Source organism: Haliotis rubra, unplaced genomic scaffold (genome assembly GCF_003918875.1).
Source record: "Haliotis rubra isolate DU_JTF1 unplaced genomic scaffold, ASM391887v1 Scf312, whole genome shotgun sequence".
Classification (NCBI taxonomy): domain Eukaryota; kingdom Metazoa; phylum Mollusca; class Gastropoda; order Lepetellida; family Haliotidae; genus Haliotis; species Haliotis rubra.
In genome coordinates this window covers 364,765-384,208 of record NW_025766983.1, presented here as the reverse complement: position 1 = coordinate 384,208, position 19,444 = coordinate 364,765, and the positions used below count along the sequence as shown (strand labels likewise).

Here is a 19,444-nt window from a genome sequence, read left to right as displayed (position 1 = left end):
TCAGCAACTAATAGCCTCATGAATAAAAGAAATCCATTCAGTATAGTTCAAACTGTTCCTGACTTGGAAATATATTAACAGGGATTTACATCTGTTTCAGCTCTGTGTCGTCCTGGAGTGCAGGAGCCAGTGGATTAGGAACCAAAGACTCCATGGCCAGTGGGCCGCAGGTGGGTATTGACTCATGTTGTGATTCATTCAGTCAATATCTGTGTGGGGGTTGGGACTTAGATTGATTGGTTGGTTAGTTGTTGTTTAACGCCACACTCAGCAGTATTCCACTGGTTGGTTAGTTGTTGTTTAACGCCACACTCAGCAGTATTCCACCTATATGGCGGTGGTCTGTAAATAAGTGAGTCACAATCCAGTGATCAACAGCATGAGCATCGTTCTAGGCAACTGGGATATGATGACATGTGTCAACCAAGTCAGCGAGCCTGACCACCTGATCCCGTTTGGCGCCTCTTTTGACAAGCATGGGTTTCTGAAGATCAATTCTTGAGTGTTCTGATTTAAAAGTATTCTCCAGTAACTGCTGCAGGCTGTAAGAGGCAACTGATTGCATTGAGAGGTCAACCTTAGTGACTTGTTGAATGTATATCTGTGTACCCTACAGTGTGGACCAGTACTCATAATATCTACCACGGGATCATATGGTCAAGATTTGATTATTTTCTTGCTGCCATCAAATTGCTGGAATTTCTGAGTCTGGCGACCAAATGAATCGGAGTTAAGTTCTGTCACTTGGTTGAAAGCATATAATCATAGCGAACCTGTTTGGCTCTGTTATCTAAGGTGCAGCAATTTGTCATGTGGAGCACCAGATTTGCTGAATAAGTCATCATGTGTCTATGAACAGAAATTGCATTCAGGAATGAACGTACCAACATGCGATTTATTTGAAAAATGTGACACAGCATTGACAAGAAACAATGGAAGGTGACAAATCCTCTTGCTTTATTCATCCGTAAATAAGGAAATGAGCATGTTTTCGGCTGTTTTTCATTTGACAACTTCTGTAAATGCATAATAACTTTTTTCCGGTTTGGGGACCAAAATACTGCAGTCTACCTTGTTAGGATACTATCCAAATCCATCAAAGGCAGAATATTTCCATGGCTTGGCATTCTGTTACATATAGATGTAAGGTGAGGACTGACAGGTGTTTTGTGTTGCAGTCACCCAACCACACGGCCAACTTCAGTTTCACCAGTGAGGTGGAGCAGGAATATGGGGAGTTAATGGCACGGGTTGCTGATGTACAGCAGCAGAAGTGGGCTCTGGAGGAGAAGGTGGGTACACTGTGTGGTAGAGTGGTAGTTAGGTGGAGCAGGAATACGGGGAGTTGATGGCACGGGTTGCTGATGTACAGCAGCAGAAGTGGGCTCTGGAGGAGAAGGTGGGTACACTGTGTGGTAGAGTGGTAGTTAGGTGGAGCAGGAATATGGGGAGTTGATGGCACGGGTTGCTGATGTACAGCAGCAGAAGTGGGCTCTGGAGGAGAAGGTGGGTACACTGTGTCAGGTTGGGTACACTGTGTCAGGATGGGTATACACTGTCAGGATGGGTACACTCAGTCAGGGTGGGTACACTGTGTCAGGGTGGGTACACTGTGTCAGGATGGGTACACTGTGTCAGGATGGGTACACTGTCAGGATGGGTACACTGTGTCAGGGTGGGTACACCTGTGTCAGGATGGGTACACTGTGTCAGGATGGGTACACTGTGTCAGGGTGGGTACAGTGTGTCAGAATGGGTACAGTGTGATGTCAGGTGGAGCTGACTGTATCAGGGTGGGTACACTGTGTCAGGATGGGTACACTTGGGTCACTGTGTGGTACAGTGGTGTTATCAGGATCAGGAATCACTGGGAGTTGATGGCCGGGTTGCTGATACACAGTGTCAGGGTACACTCTGTCAGGGTGGGTACACTGTGTCAGGATGGAGTGGTATGGATGGGTACACTGTCAGGAGTTGATGGCAGTTGATGTACACACTGTGTCAGGGTGGGTACACTGTGTCAGGATGGGTACACTGTGTCTGGTAGGGTGTCAGGTTAGGTGGAGTGTCAGGATGGGCATACACTGTCAGGATTGGTACACTGTGTCAGGATGGGTACACTCTGTCAGGATGGGTACACTGTGTCAGGGTGGGTACACTGTGTCAGGATGGGTACACTGTGTCAGGATGGGTACACTGTGTGTCAGGATGGGTACACTGTGTCAGGATGGGTACACTGTGTCAGGATGGGTACACTGTGTCAGGATGGGTACACTGTGTCAGGATGGGTACACTGTGTCAGGATGGGTACACCTGTGTCAGGATGGGTACACTGTGTCAGGATGGGTACACTGTGTCAGGATGGGTACACTGTGTGGGTACACTGTCAGGATGGGTACACTGTGTCAGGATGGGTACACTGTGTCAGGATGGGTACACTGTGTCAGGATGGGTACACTGTGTGTCAGGGGTGGGTACAGCTGTGTCAGGGATGGGTACACTGTGTCAGGATGGGTACACTGTGTCAGGATGGGTACACTGTGTCTGGATGGGTACACTGTGTGCAGGATGGGTACACTGTGTCTGTATGGGTACACTGTGTGTCAGGATGGGTACACTGTGTCAGGATGGGTACACTGTGTCAGGATGGGTACACTGTGTCAGGATGGGTACACTGTGTCAGGATGGGTACACTGTGTGTCAGGATGGGTACACTGTGTCAGGATTGTACACTGTGTCAGGATGGGTACACTGTGTCAGGATGGGTACACTGTGTCAGGATGGGTACACTGTGTCAGGATGGGTACACTGTGTCAGGATGGGTACACTGTGTCAGGATGGGTACACCTGTCAGTGGGTACAGGATGGGTTACACTGTGTCAGGATGGGTACACTGTACCTGTCAGGATGGGTACACTGTCAGGATGGGGTACACTGTGTCAGGATGGGTACACTGTGTCAGGATGGGTACACTGTGTCAGGATGGGTACACTGTCAGGATGGGTACACTGTGTCAGGATGGGTACACTGTGTCAGGATGGGTACACTGTGTCAGGATGGGTACACCCTGTGTCAGGATGGGTACACTGTGTCAGGATGGGTACACTGTGTCAGGATGGGTACACTGTGTCAGGATGGGTACACTGTGTGTGTACAGGATGGGTACACTGTGTCAGGATGGGTACACTGTGTCAGGATGGGTACACTGTGTCAGGATGGGTACACTGTGTCAGGATGGGTACACTGTGTCAGGATGGGTACACTGTACACTGGGTACACCGTGGGTGGAGTACACTGTGTCAGGATGGGTACACTGTCAGGATGGGTACACTGTGTCAGGATGGGTACACTGTGTCAGGATGGGTACACTGTGTCAGGATGGGTACACTGTGTCAGGATGGGTACACTGTCAGGATGGGTACACTGTGTCAGGATGGGTACACTGTGTCAGGATGGGTACACTGTCAGGATGGGTACACTGTGTCAGGATGGGTACACTGTGTCAGGATGGGTACACTGTCAGGATGGGTACACTGTGTCAGGATGGGTACACCTGTGTCAGGATGGGTACACTGTCAGGATGGGTACACTGTGTGTCAGGATGGGTACACTGTGTATCAGGATGGGTACACTGTGTCAGGATGGGTACACCTGTGTGTGGTCAGGATGGGTACACTGTCAGGATGGGTACACTGTGTCAGGATGGGTACACTGTGTCAGGATGGGTACACTGTGTCAGGGTGGGTACACTGTGTCAGGATGGGTACACTGTGTCAGGATTGGTACACTGTCAGGATGGGTACACTGTGTCAGGATGGGTACACTGTGTCAGGGATGGGTACACTGTGTCAGGATGGGTACACTGTCAGGATGGGTACACTGTGTCAGGATGGGTACACTGTGTCAGGATGGGTGCACTGTGTCAGGATGGGTACACTGTGTCAGGATGGGTACACTGTGTCAGGATGGGTACACTGTCAGGATGGATGGGTACACTGTCAGGATGGGTACACTGTGTCAGGATGGGTACACTGTGTCAGGATGGGTACACTGTGTCAGGATGGGTACACTGTGTCAGGTATGGGTACACACTGTGTGTCAGGATGGTAGGTACACTGTGTCAGGATGGGGTACACTGTCAGGATGGGTACACTGTCAGGGAGTAGGGTACACTGTCTGTCAGGATGGGTACACTGTGTCAGGATGGGTACACTGTGTCAGGATGGGTACACTTTCAGGATGGGTGCACTGTGTCAGGATGGGTACACTGTGTCAGTCAGGTGGGTATGGGTACACTGTGTCAGGATGGGTACACTGTGTCAGGATGGGTACACTGTGTCAGGATGGGTACACTGTGTCAGGATGGGGGTGGAGTACACTGTGTCAGGATGGGTACACTGTGTGTCAGGATGGGTACACTGTGTCAGGATGGGTACACTGTGTCAGGGTGGGTACACTGTGTACACTGTGCCAGGATGGGTACACTGTGTCAGGATGGGTACACTGTGTCAGGGTGGAGTACACTGTGTGTCAGGATGGGTACACTGTGTCAGGATGGGTACACTGTGTCAGGATGGGTACACTGTGTGTGAGGATGGGTACACTGTGTCAGGATGGTACACTGTGTCAGGGTGGGTACACTGTATCAGGATGGGTACACTGTGTGTCAGGATGGGTACACTGTGTCAGGGTGGGTACACTGTGTCAGGGTGGGTACACTGTGTCAGGATGGGTACACTGTGTCAGGGTGGGTACACTGTGTCAGGGTGGGTACATCTGTGTCATGTGATGGATGGGTACACTGTGTCAGAATGGGTACACTGTGTGTCAGGATGGGTACACACTGTGTGTCAGGGTGGGTACACTGTATCAGGGTGGGTACACTGTGTGTCAGGGTGGGTACACTGTATCAGGGTGGGTACACTGTGTCAGGATGGGTACACTGTATCAGGGTGGGTACACTGTTTGTTATGTTGGGTGATTACATGTTACTCCAGTGTTTAATGTCTGTGATATTTCAGGTCTCTCATCTGGAGACAAGCAATGCATGCATGGCTGATGACTTGTTGAAGAAGACTGCCATCATTAGCTACTATGTCATGGACAGCAGATCAGGTAATTCATATGTTTTCTTTCTTCATGGGAGACTTGTGTGGCCCTGACTTTGGAGCCCGTGAATTCACTGTTCAGAGTTGTTTGTTTGCATACCAGGATCCCATCAAACATTGTTTTGTTTCCCCATGATTCCATGCAACCAGAACATTCTACCATGATTGGACCATGAAGGTGGATTGAGCCTTGATTTGACCGAAATATTTCTGACCTGTTACCTGGTCATTTTGTGACTGTGTACATCTGACACTTCACAACCTAATGACAGGACAGGCAAACCGTACACAAGTCCATAGACTTGGGTTAGAGTAGCTTCCCTTGGATACAGTGCAGCTCCTGGATTGCCTTGAAAGGCAAATAGAAAAGATTTATGTGGTCAATTATTATGCCACTGTCTAAAGAGCATGTCTCAGTTGGAACTATATTGATTGCTGTGACTGTAAACCCAAACAATCAAAAACCTTTTGAAGTCATATGTATGATGGTGAATATTTTGTGTTAGAAATCCTTGTCTTTCCCTAAAAAATGTGTTTACCATCCCAAAATACACTCGCATGATACCCACTGTGGATTGTCGAAACGTGATTATTTACTGGGAGCCTTCAACAGCTGTAATATTGTGGAGTACATAAGCAAACAACAAGCGCACACACTTTAGCCTATCCTCTGAAGTCTGGTCCAGCAAAATGTCATTCTTCCTCAAGTTAAGTTGTCCCTCGTCGCATCGTGCAACAGGGGACTATGCATTCAGCAGCATGCGTACATACGTCCCGATTCTTGTTAATGCAATATCTCATGAACCCAAGTCTTCAAATTTGGTGACAGCCTACTTTGGGGGATTACGCAGACAACACTTTGACCACATTTCAAACTTATCAAAATGCAATATCTCATGCATTGTTGTACCCAATATCATCGAAATGGTTGACAGCCTACAGTCGATTTGGGTGACCTTGACCTTATCTTCAAGGTCACATGACATCTTGTTAACATGATAACTACATCATACAAAAGGTAATGTTCTATGTGACCAAAAGATAAAACCTAGTAAATATGTTATTTTTCATTCATCTTTAGCGGTGAGGGACATTGCCATGTTAGTGCAAACACTTTGTGTGGGGACTCTAGGGTTGGTAATTTGTTGACTAGCTGATCCAACACCCCCATGATTGTTGGTAATTGAGTGAAGTAATCTTGAACGCCATGTTAAACCCTTTTTCACTTCACCTACCGTTTACTTGTGAAGATCCGGGTTAGAATTGGTCTTCAGCAACCCATGCTTAAAACATGACTATCAGGATCGGGTGGTCAGGCTCAATGGCATGGTTGACACATGTAATCGGATCCCAATTGTGAAGATCGATGCTCATGCTGTTAATCACTGGATAGTTTGGTCCAGACTGGATTATTTACATACAGCCAACATATAGGTGGAATATTGCTGAGTGCTACATTGGACAACAGACCAACCCACCAACCAAATCACCTACCTTTTGCTGAAATTGATCTTTCTCTGATTCTACAAGTTTAGCTTATGACTCGTACTGTGCCTCCAGGGGCGGTGGGGAAGGCTTTACTCTGCTTTTAGCAACAATCCAGCAGTGGGCGATACAAGAAATGGACTTCACACATTATGTCCATGTGGACAATCGAACCCGGATCTTCAGCGTAATGAGCAGATGCTTTAACCATTAGGCTACCCCACCTCCCCTTGCAAGCAAAGGATAACTCCTGCTCTCTCAGTTCCCCACTGGTTCACAGATAGCAAGGATGTTGCTGAAATAATGCTGAATATCACATCATTCACTCAGCCACTGCAGTCAAATAATCATGGCTAAATCAGGGATCCATTTAGAAGTAGGTTATGTTTAGTGATGAAATAATGCTGAATACCACATCATTCACTCAGCCACTGCAGTCAAATAATCATGGCTAAATCAGGGATCCATTTAGAAGTAGGTTATGTTTAGTGATGAAATAATGCTGAATATCACATCATTCACTCAGCCACTGCAGTCAAATAATCATGGCTAAATCAGGGATCCATTTAGAAGTAGGTTATGTTTAGTGATGAAATAATGCTGAATATCACATCATTCACTCAGCCACTGCAGTCAAATAATCATGGCTAAATCAGGGATCCATTTAGAAGTAGGTTATGTTTAGTGATGAAATAATGCTGAATATCACATCATTCACTCAGCCACTGCAGTCAAATAATCATGGCTAAATCAGGGATCCATTTAGAAGTAGGTTGTGTTTAGTGATGAAATAATGCTGAATATCACATCATTCACTCAGCCACTGCAGTCAAATAATCATGGCTAATCAGGGATCCATTTAGAAGTAGGTTATGTTTAGTGATGAAATAATGCTGAATATCACATCATTCACTCAGCCACTGCAGTCAAATAATCATGGCTAAATCAGGGATCCATTTAGAAGTAGGTTATGTTTAGTGATGAAATAATGCTGAATATCACATCATTCACTCAGCCACTGCAGTCAAATAATCATGGCTAATCAGGGATCCATTAACAAGTAGGTTATGTTTAGTGATGAAATAATGCTGAATATCACATCATTCACTCAGCCACTGCAGTCAAATAATCATGGCTAAATCAGGGATCCATTTAGAAGTAGGTTGTGTTTAGTGATGAAATAATGCTGAATATCACATCATTCACTCAGCCACTGCAGTCAAATAATCATGGCTAATCAGGGATCCATTTAGAAGTAGGTTGTGTTTAGTGATGAAATAATGCTGAATATCACATCATTCACTCAGCCACTGCAGTCAAATAATCATGGCTAAATCAGGGATCCATTTAGAAGCTGAATATCACATCATTCACTCAGCCACTGCAGTCCATGGCTAAATCAGGGATCCATTTAGAAGTAGGTTGTGTTTAGTGATGAAATAATGCTGAATATCACATCATTCACTCAGCCACTGCAGTCAAATAATCATGGCTAATCAGGGATCCATTTAGAAGTAGGTTATGTTTAGTGATGAAATAATGCTGAATATCACATCATTCACTCAGCCACTGCAGTCAAATAATCATGGCTAAATCAGGGATCCATTAAGAAGTAGGTTATGTTTAGTGATGAAATAATGCTGAATATCACATCATTCACTCAGCCACTGCAGTCAAATAATCATTAAATCAGGGATCCATTTAGAAGTAGGTTATGTTTAGTGATGAAATAATGCTGAATATCACATCATTCACTCAGCCACTGCAGTCATGGCTAAATCAGGGATCCATTTAGAAGTAGGTTATGTTTAGTGATGAAATGATGCGAATATGCTTGCTGGACAGACAGGACAGTTGGCTTTTGATAATGGTGACATGAATAGGCCAGGTGCTTTAACTACAAACCCAATGTGAAAGGAATTGACCATGTGTGTATAATGCACTCACTTATGTAGATGACTGACTTTGAAATGACTTTCGATCCTGCGATTATTGACCAAGTTTCGCCAGCTGTTGGCCTTATGTTTGTTCTGCTGTTGTTACTGAGCTCTATATCAAGCCATTTGTGTGTCTAGCTCATCAGCTTGAACTGATACCACAACCTCATCCCAGATCAACAGCTTGAACTTGAACTGATACCACAACCTCATCCCACTTTCCATTTTATGAAATCAGATGCTTTGTAGCTGAATTTATTGTTTTCCATTACGTCGGCAAGATGCTGAGAATGATTGTCTGGAGATGCTGATTTTGGAAATCAATATGAAAAAAGCTCTGTGTGTTTGATGCTTTGTAAACGTACTGTGGGCAGAATTGTAGGAAAACCGTTAGTGTCTGTCCTCTACTTCATGTTAAGTTGTTGTATTGAAAGTGATTCTTACCTGAAGGGTTAATAAGACTGATAATATTGATCATGTTACAGTGTCAAAGAAGTAAGTGGGCATTGTGCTGAACTAGTTCTGAGTTTCTTTTGATATTAGACAAACATTAAACTAATGAGAGTCTATTTGTTTCACTAATGACCTACTGGTTGCCTTGCCTGTTGTCTTGACTGCCCCACATGAACCATGGTCACAGCTCATGGCTGAGTCACTTCATGAAGCTGTGTCCGTTGGGGGCAGAGCTTCAGACCACAAGGCATCTTTCATCCACAACCACAGAAGGTGGTCCAGGCATTAAGGTTGGCCATTTGAGATAGTGCTTGACACTTTGTAGCCTCAAGCAGTTCATCCATTTATATGAATTTATGATTTTTCAAAGTCACGATTAGGAGATAAACATCATGTGTTGGCGAATTTCCGGGTGTTATTGAGTATTTGAAGCACGGGAATTCATTTGAAACCGACGGCGTCAGCCGGAGGTTTCAAATGGAATATTCCCATGCTTCAAATACTCAATAACACCCGGAAATTCATTGGCCAACACATGATGTTTATCGACATTGTAAACACAAAAGTAAACCAAAAGGTCCACACACGTTTTTGTGTCTGCACTCATTGACATAGAGTACGGGTACAGCAGTGCAATGTCATCAGCCGGCCGTTTCAGCTGGTTTCCATAGTAGCATCTAGAACTGCTCATTTGTGACGTCATTCGGACTTTACGTCACAATATGATTTGAATGACGTCATCTCAGCTGACGACGTAACAATACAATGGTATGAGCGATGTTTGTATGTATTAATACGCAGCGAATTTCCGGGAATCGAATACCATTTGATCACGTTTTTCAACCAATCAGATTAAAGAACACAGTGAATTTGGTTTACAATATGGCTTAAATATTGCCGATGTGACTATAAATCTTAACTCACTCACTGAAGCAGCTCATGCTGTAGTGTGTTAAATGAGGTGCATGAGGTCAAAATGTGTAACTTTGCTGATTGTGGTGAACCAGTGTCAAAATTAAGGAGGGTCATTTGTGCTATGGTATTTGAATCTAGGCACCTCGATGTCTTGATCCTTTTCACATGAGCCTTATGACAGAGTGACTTGAGTTGCAATGTTGATTTCAAACAATGTTAATTACCCTTTTTAAATTGGTCGTTGCTCATGTTATTGACCATTTGTGTGCTTGCCCTAGACTGTTTAGTTTATGGACTGCTGTGATAGGAATTTAATGAATTACTGACTCAAAATAAGACACTATTTGTCAGGGTTAGAAAGTTTTGATTTTCACCAGTCTGTAAAAGTGATCTGGCACACAACTGTCATATTTTTATGTTCCTTCCTGAATCTTAATAGCCTTGGCTCTGTTGAACTTCTGTACTTGAATAAATTATCTGGAGAAATGTGGCTCTTAGTTTGAAAGCGCTGCTGTGTTGCCTTGGTCTCATAATGAAGATCTGGGTTAAAATTGGCCCATAGCAACCCATGCTCACGTAGGCAACTAATGGGATCAGGTGGTCAGGCAAGCTGACTTGGTCCATACATATCGGCCTGTGAAGATCCAGGTTAGAATTTATCTTCAGTAACCCAGGCTTGTTGTAAGAGGCGACTAATGGGATCCGGTGGTGAGGCTCGCTGACTTAGTTGATACATGTCATCGTGTCCCAAATTGTGTAGATCGATGCTCATCCTGCTGATCACTGGATTGTCTGGATCAGACTCAATTACTTACAGACCGCTGCCAAATAGCTGGAATATTGCTGAGTGCGGCGTAATCCAAAACTCACTCACTCACTCACTCAATACATGTCATCATCTCTGTTTGGATTAATGGTCATGATCTCAGTCACTGGATTGTCTAGTTCTGACTGTATCATTCATAGAAGAAACTTTGTTAAGTTCATCAGTAATCCACAAATAAACTAATCTCTCACTGATTATTCCTTGGAGAACAATAATGCATGTTGTCTGTATGAATTTAAACGCTGACATGTAATCTCTTATAGTTTGGGTTGTTTAGTGAGATTGTTTAAAGTTTCTAATTCAATTTTGATCATTCTTTTCAGAGAGATCGTCCTTGGGGTACATATTATGCATTTTCCGGCTGAAAAATGTCCTGTGACAGTTGTATCAATGTTTTTTGAATAAAAGATTGAACAATAAATAAACTCTTTTATTTATTATAATGGCCCCTACCTCACGGAGTTACCTCCCTTAAGCGCATGCTACCAACTGGAGTGGTAGGCTCCTAGACCCGTATCATCATTCCTTCTGCTGTCACTGCCGTGAACAGGCGTGTTTATAGAAATAGAGCGCGACTTCATGAGCGGACAGCCTGAAAGCTACTAAGAAAGCTATGTCTGAGACACCACCTGTATGTATGGTCTTTATTTGCCTAAAACAAGGAACAGTAAAGCTTTACAGTTGGTTGTTTCATAATTGTGACTTTGTATTAATACAAAATACGCGAACTTTCCGTGGTTTTACGCGCGTGTTGCTCTGCCATGGCGGGAAGTTTAGCGTGCCATGTAATGATAAGTAATATTATTATTATTAAAACCAACTATTACTTTCCGTGGTAACCTTCACATATTTTTCAATGTTTTCACGTGTTTATATGCTGCTGGCGGCTGTTAGCTACATGCTTGCGTGTTTGCTTTCAGGCCTTTTCATCCTGTTCGGTCTGTGGACAGAGAGAAATTCCACGGGCCGACAGGCATGAGCTATCGCGCTTGCCTGTCTTGAGAAGACAGGCCACGGCGCTGAGTCCTGCCCCTATTTGTCTGGCCTTTTCCCCGGCCCAGAAGAGGCGGCCGCGATATGTTGTTTTATCGTGAGATGCGCTGAGGCGGGGGAGGGGACCTGACGCAGGTCCCCCGTCTAAAACAAAACGTCACGTCAAAAAGGAAAAAAAATCCCGAGGCCCTTCCCCTCTCCTACCACTTCGAGTGGTTTTGACATGTCAGTAATGGACTCTATGTTTCAGCAGCATATGGACTCCGTGGAAGTCCTTCGTTCGAGTCGGTTGGAGGTCTCCGGCAGGAGTTCCTCACCCACCGGACGGGGCGGAGAGTCCGGGTGAGATCGCCGGGCTCGGCTCGATCCCTCAGCCTTGAGACGCCTGTAGATCCTTTGCCTCTGGCTTGGATCCGACGCCTCGGCTGCTCGAGAGGGAGGGGCTCCCAGTCCCCTTCGGAGTTAAGCGCGGGGACCGTTGAGTATTCCTGGTATTCCGGTCCTTGCGCACACCAGCCCATGAGAGCGGGAGGCACCAGTTCTGCCTGGCCTGCCTCCAGCGCCTGGGACCGGGTCCCGCACGACGCCCGGCTGGCGCTGGCGACGTGGAGCCGTCTGTCTGTTCTTCCCTTCCTGTGGTTCCTAGCTTAGGCAGTCCACCGGGTCGGGGTTAGGGTCCTCTTCTGACGGAGGAGACCCAGCCTCCGGACTCGGGCTCCGGCGCAGAGTCAATGGAGCTTGGGGAGGTTGAGGAGCCTGGCGGGCGGCTTCCGCTTTTCTTCGGCCTTGGCGGAGGTCCGGCAGAGAATTGCCGAGGGCCTACCCCAGGCAGCGGTGCCTGCTGGTTGCGTGGACTCCTCGACTGAGTTCCGCTTGCCAGGCGAGGGAGTTTGCCCTAGGCAACCCTCGCAGACGCAGCTCCGCATTCTGCTGCCTTCGCTTGGTCTCGGACGTGGGTCGATCCCTCTTGTCTGGTGCCCGAGTGCGGTTTGACTTACGGATCTCGCGTGCGGCGCGCTACCAGCTTGGGGAGGATTCCCTGTTGCGTTGTGCCAATTGTAGACGAATGTGTGTTCACTTCGCCGCCTCTGGGGAGGCTCGGCTTCCTCGAGCAGCAGCTCGGCTGCTCGGCAAGGCGCTTTACTCCACCTTTGCCCTCGGCGCCTCCCTGCGGCACACGCATACCCGACCTACGAGGAGGTCTACGGAACGCGATGCAGCAGGTGCGGGTGTGTGGTCCATGAGGCCTACCTCTCCCTCGGGTTCAGAGGTCGGCCCTGGAGGCGGAGGGCATGCTGGCGGCGATAATGTCGCCGCATGTCGCTGCTCCGTCCAGCTTTGGGAAGTTCAGGCTCACCTGCGGGCGCGACTCTTTGTGGTCTGCTGCGCCGGACGGTGATGTGCGCAGTCATGGGGATGCGCAGGCTGTGGCTGTCGACGCCTAGGTACTCGGCAGCAACACAGCAGACCTTGCTGGCCCTCCCTTTCCGCCTGGGAGCGACCCTCTTTCCCGGGTCCAGCAGGTCATACCGGAGGCTGCCGCTGCAGCTACCTCCTTCAAGGACTCTAAGGCCTTGTTGGAGCACCAGCTGGTGTCTCGCCCCAGCTCCTCGTGCCACCTTCCTCCGCCGGGGTGCAGCCTACACCCGAGTCTGCCGGGCTGGCTTCGCCGCTAGTAGGTAGGCGGAGGAACAGGTCCGCCAAGGGTAGGGGCAAGGAGCAGTCTCGACTCGCTCCAGCTCCCCAGCCTGCGGAGCGGGAGGTCTGCCCCGACCTCCCGTTAACCCATCAGGCTGCCGCTCAAGCCGTGTGTCACGCCCAGTCAGCTCCGCTACTCGGGTCTACACGCCGCTTCCTACCCCATATCCCAGTGGGAGGCCGCCTCTCTCTATTCCTGCCGGAATGGGAGAAGGCTACCAACAACGCTTTGGGTGCTGGCCACGGGTCAGCATAGGCCATCTCCCACTGTGGGCGAGGTCCGCCCGACTTCACCGGCATACGCCGCGACTCGTGCCGCCATGTCAAGCCAGGGCGGACATATTGCGCTGACGAAGTTCAGGCTCTGCTGGACAAGTCCGCTAATCGAAGCGCATTCCACCGAGAGGAACAGGCGGGATTTTATTCCACGCGTTCTTCCTCGTCCGAAGAAAGACGGCGGGTTCCGTCCCCATTCTCAACCTCAAGGGGTTGAATCGCGTGCTTTCGGTACCATCCTTCAAGATGGAGACACTGCGCTCCGGTGATCTCATCTGTTCAGCCCGGCCGATTGGCTCACGCCAATCGACCTAAAGGATCGCGATTCTGCATGTACCCATACATCCATCGCTCAAGCAGTACCTTCGTTCTCTTTACGACGGGATGTATTACCAATTCAGGGTGCTCCCCTTCGCATATCGACTGCCCCAAGGGTGTTCACCAAGCTCATGTTAGTCCCAGCTACCCTAGCTCGCCGCCGCAAGGAAGGCGCTTGTTACCCTTACCTAGACGACTGGTTGCTCGAGCACTAACACAGCCAGCGAAGTCAAGATGCTACTCACACAGTGATAGACATTCTAACTTCGACTGGGGTGGATCATCAACCTCAAGAAATCCGACCTGGTACCCACCCAGGACTTGGTTTTTCTTGGAGCCAGCGATTCCAAACGTAACAAGGATCTCGTTTCCTTGTCGCCCGACCGGGTCACCAGAGTTCGAGGAGATGGTATCTTCATTCCTCTCCCAGCCCCAGGCACCAGCACGGACTTGGCTCCGCCTACTGGGCCATATGGCGCGTGACGATCTCTGTAGTGTGGCGGGGCCCGGTTGAGGATGCGCGTCCCCATACAGCAAGCTTTGGCTCGGCTGTGGACTCACACGGAGGATCTGGAGCGCAGTCTCACAGTCCCCGAAAGTGGTTGACACCTCACCTTCAGTGGTGGACAAATGTCGGGAATCTCACCAGGGGTTCCCCTTGGAAATCCCGACGCCAGCTCTCACAGTTCAGACCGATGCGCCCCTCACAGGCTGGGGGGTGTTCTGGAGCAGTCGTCGGCTTCCGGACTCTGGTCGAAGCGAAGCCCACCTTCACATCAACGTGTTGGAACTGAGAGCTGTGCGGTTGGTATTCGAAGCTTCAGAGAGCATGTCCGCGGCCAGGTAGTCCGCCTTCAGTTAGACAACCAGACGGCCATGTCGCATCCTGAAGCAGGGAGGCACGGTGTCCCCAGCTCCTCGGGAAGCGTGGGACTTTCTCCTCTAGGTGCGACCAGTACGATTGTCAGGTACTCCCTGTTTATCTCCCCGGGCTGGAGAACGGCGCGAGCAGATGCGCCTCGCCGGATCCTGGCCCCGCACGTGGATGCTCGACAGGCAGATATTCACAGTAATCTCCCAGTTGTATGGTCGCTCGAGGTGGATCTGTTTGCGTCCGGGCGGGACGCATCAGACAACCCGTTCTGTTCTGCTCTCAGATACCGGACCCAGGGCGCTGGCTGCCGGCGCCTTCCTGCTGGATTGACGGGCAAAGTGCTCTGGGCGCTCCCGCCGCTACCACTCATTCCCCGTGTCCTTTCACAGCTGTCCACCCAGCCAGCTCGGCTACTTGTGCTACTGGCACCGCTTTGGCCGTCCACAGAGCTGGTTTCCGGTAATTTCAGGTTTCTGGCTCAGCCTCCTGTTCTATTACCTTTGGCGACCGGACATTCTCACTCAGAACGGAGCCCACCCAAATCCACGGATTCAGTGGGTGGCTTGGCCTCTGTCAGGTCTAACCTCGAGGCACGCTGGAATTCCTGCAGCAGTTGCAGACACAATTCTGGCTTCGAGGGGATTCGACAAACGCTCAGTACGAGGATAGGTGGTCCCGCTATGCGGCGCTGGTGTTCAGATAGGGGATTGCAGATCCCTTTTCTGCGGATTTAGTCCGAGTATTGGAGTTTTGCAAGCTCGTTTGGAAGAAGGCCTGGCTGCTTCGACCATTCGTGGCTACTCCACCGCTATTTCCACTTTTCACACCCCTGTCGATGGTGCTCTTCTGGGGCAGCACCCTCTCGTCGCATTTTGCTGCCTAGCTGGCGCTGAACGGATTCGCCCTGCTCTCAGGCTTAACCAGTCCACCTTGGGATTTGTCGATCGCGTGCTCGATTGGCTGTCCGGTCCCACTTTCTCACACCTATCGGCTATTTCCATTCAGTTGTTGACCTGGAAAGCTGTTTTTCTGGTGGCGGTAACATCTGGTCGTAGGGTCGGCGATTTACATGCTATGTCGTCCGACCGATTGGCTGACTGTGTTTCACACGGATCGTGTCCAGTATTCGCCTCCCAGATACTTACCGACCGAAGGTCGATCACGCTTTCCATGTGACAGCTCCTATCGAACTTCCTACTCTTTACCCAGCCTTCCACATCGGGGACCACTCCTACGAGCACTCACCCGCTGGATGTCCGTGAAGACGCTCAAAGTCTATATCAAACTAACGCGGGGAATCCGTGCGGGTACCCAGCTGTTCTGTTGTTACGGATGGCGGGAAGGCTGGTCTGCCAGCGAGCAAGCAGACTTTGTCGCTGGCTAGTCTCGTATTTATTTGTGCCGCTTATCAGGCTAAGGGCAAGCCTCCCCTGAGGGTTGAAGGCTCACTTTCGGTCAGGGCAGTAGCCGCCTCAAAAGCTTTGCATCGGCACTCCCCATTGAAGAGATCTGCTCCGCCGCTATTTGGAGCCGCCAAACACGTTTATACGCCATTATCAGCCCGGATCGCATTCCCGTAATCGCGGCGAGCTTTGGCCGCATTTCTGTTCTCTCCAGTGGACAGTGTCCTGCCACCCTGACCGAGTGAGTCTTGGTTTATTGGTTTGTTTTGACGCTACTGTACAATAATTCCATTATTGACATGTCTGCTACTGTGTGCTCACTCAGAGAACCTGTACCCCCTTTCGATTCTCTACGGAGTTACTATATCGTTAGTGAGTGGTATTTTGCTTTCCCCCTACGGTGCTCTTATGTAAAAGCCACTTAGTGGGTGGGGATTCATTGACATTCGCACTACGTGCAATGTCTCATTATGCTAGTGAGGTCGTCTTTGAGCACAATTCCTCCCTGTCAGTTCCCCTCCCATAATGCCTCTCGCGGAAGCGAAACTGGGACAAGTGACAGGTGAGTGTTATGGCGTCTGTTCAATTTTTTTCCATGATACGATCGCTATATTTGTGTGTGCTTGGACAGAATTCCCTCCTCCCTGGCCTCCGGTCTTTGGGAGTCTGTGTTTATGCATAATATGTACCCCAAGGACGATCTCTCTCTGAAAAGAATTAACCAAACCTGCAGAGGTTTTCAATTCTTTGAAGAGTCGTCCTTGGGTAGGGACCTCCCCCTCCCCGCAATTCTGTTCACTGATATATTCAGCAGAAGGAATGATGATGCGGGGTCTAGGAGCCTACTCCAGTTGAGTGCGCATGCGCTAAGGAGGTAACTCCGTGAGGTAGGGCCGTATAATAAATAAAAGAGTTTATTTATTGTTCAATCTTTTATTCAAAAACATTGATACAACTGTCACAGGACATTTTCAGCCGGAAAATGCATAATATGTACCCCAAGGACGACTCTCTTCAAAGAATTGAAAACCTCTGCAGGTTTGGTTAATTTTATCACTTCTTTACACATGTAAAAAAGTATCTAGATAAAATATGTTTCTTTCTCACATGCGAAGATGTATATTATATATACATCCTGTCCAATTGTTCTGTCTATGGTGTGATAGACTTTAAATTACATTCTAGGTAGTGTGTTTTTGTTGTGATTTCTTTCCATTTGAAAAAAACACATTAAAATTGAATAAAAAAGCTCTATATATGGTACACATATAAAGATAGTCAGGTTAAATATACATTACTGGTGAATGCTCCAAACATTTGTCGATATTTGCTTTTGAAATTGTTTACTGCTGAATAATAAGTATTAAAAATTGATTTCTTTACTTTCCCAAATTTTTAAATTGTACTACAACATTTTAGAATCTGTCATCTTGATTCCATGGATTTTAGTCTGCTAACAATTATCATTCTTTAGATATTCATTCTTTTGCTATCCATAAATGAAAAAAATGGGTTCGAAAGCTTTTTTTCAATCCCTTTTCAAATTTTGAGTTTTACGTAAGAAGTGTTGTGAAATACCATCTGGTAGTTTGTTGATTTTTAATGTTTGTGTGGCATTATAACAGGAGAAAATTTGACAATGACAAAGATAAAGTATTGTGAAATTCAGTCACATCAACACAGTTTGACATTTGGAGCTAATCTGTCACGTTCTGTAACATGCTAACCGCATCACATCGCTTTTACTTGGGAGTTAAAAATGAATTGGTTTGTACTTCAGAACTAAACAATTCAAAGGTTGGTTTATTTTTAGGTAAAGGCCTTTCAGTTTTTCTAACCAGTTAGTTTTGGAGAACATGACTTTTTAATGGATAACTTCTCTATTGTTGACAAACATTGGGGGGTTCTTTGCCTTGATCAAGTGAATACTGACTCAGCCTATTGAGCTAATATTTGTCCCTATAATGAAGGATTAGCACTAGTGCCAATTTCTAACAATGTTGTAAAACTATTAACTCAATAATGTTTGATCAAAATTTAGTCAATAACAAAATGTAAGACTTGATGGTCAACAACTGCTAGTTGCATAGAGCAACGTTTCGGTGTAGATTCTTACACCAATATCAAGCTAAAGGTGATCTTAAAGTTTCAGATTCTGTTCAGAGTTGCACCCTGGGGCGGTGGGGTTGCATAATGATTAAAGCATCTGCTTGTCATGCTGAAACCCGGGTTCGATTCCCCACATGGGTACACTGTGAGAAGCCCATTTCTGGTGTCCCCCACTGTGATATTACTGGAATATTGCTAAAAGGCGGGGTAAATACTCACTCACACACACACTCTCACACACACTCACTCACTCACTCACTCACTCTCACTCTCTCTCACTCACCTCACTCACTCACTCACTCACACTCACTCTCACTCACTCACTCCTCTGATGACTCCCTGGATTATCTCCAGGTTTAACCACTCCATGATGCTCTGATGCAGAAGCTGGCATCACTGTACTGCGACATTTGATCGGTGCTGTTCAAAACAAGCGTCCATCATTTAAGATTTGTACTGTAATGATTGTTTTATTACTGAAATTATTAAAGTATTTTTATTGATATGTGCCTAAAATATTACATGGGATGCCTCATCCTTCCTACTATCAACTTTATGGGTGTAAAGTCTACTTACAGCCAAGCCATTAATGTTGAGATAAGAACAAAATGGTATGAAAACCTTTCCCTTCAAGCTCATATTTGGCTTAAACTCGCTAAAAAGTAATAATCTTTTTCTAAACCCCTGAAATTAAAAATAAATGGGAAAATATTGTAAATCAACCAAAAAAGATTTTTCATCACAGTGTTGTTCAAAATCCTTTGGCATCAAAATCAAATCTACAGCCAGGCGACTGAGTTCAGGATGTTTTCTACTAAATCTCTTAATGTCAAACTATTCCAAACCCATAATTTCTAATTTCTTTATTTACTCAGTGGGTTAGTGGATTACAGCCTTGATGTACATCTCCTTCGCTCTACCTACTCTAAAATCTCTCAGCATTATTGAATAATCCATACAGCGATGAGCTGTGTTCGCGCGCCACCAGACTGTGAAATATTAAGGAATGGTGGGATAGCCAAAGTGATGGGATGAATCATTCCTCATCA

General features: G+C 47.1%; 1 protein-coding gene across 1 annotated transcript in view; it reads left to right on the top strand.

Annotated features, from left to right (window-relative positions):
• The window catches only part of LOC124283304 (GRIP1-associated protein 1-like), a 104,220-nt gene that overhangs the window by 33,085 nt on the left and 51,691 nt on the right, over positions 1-19,444 (top strand). Inside the window, exons 25-27 of the mRNA XM_046719338.1 lie at positions 101-170; positions 1,179-1,292; positions 5,022-5,115. Of these exons, the coding sequence (XP_046575294.1) occupies positions 101-170; positions 1,179-1,292; positions 5,022-5,115 (278 nt within the window). The remainder of the gene's footprint in view (positions 1-100; positions 171-1,178; positions 1,293-5,021; positions 5,116-19,444) is intronic.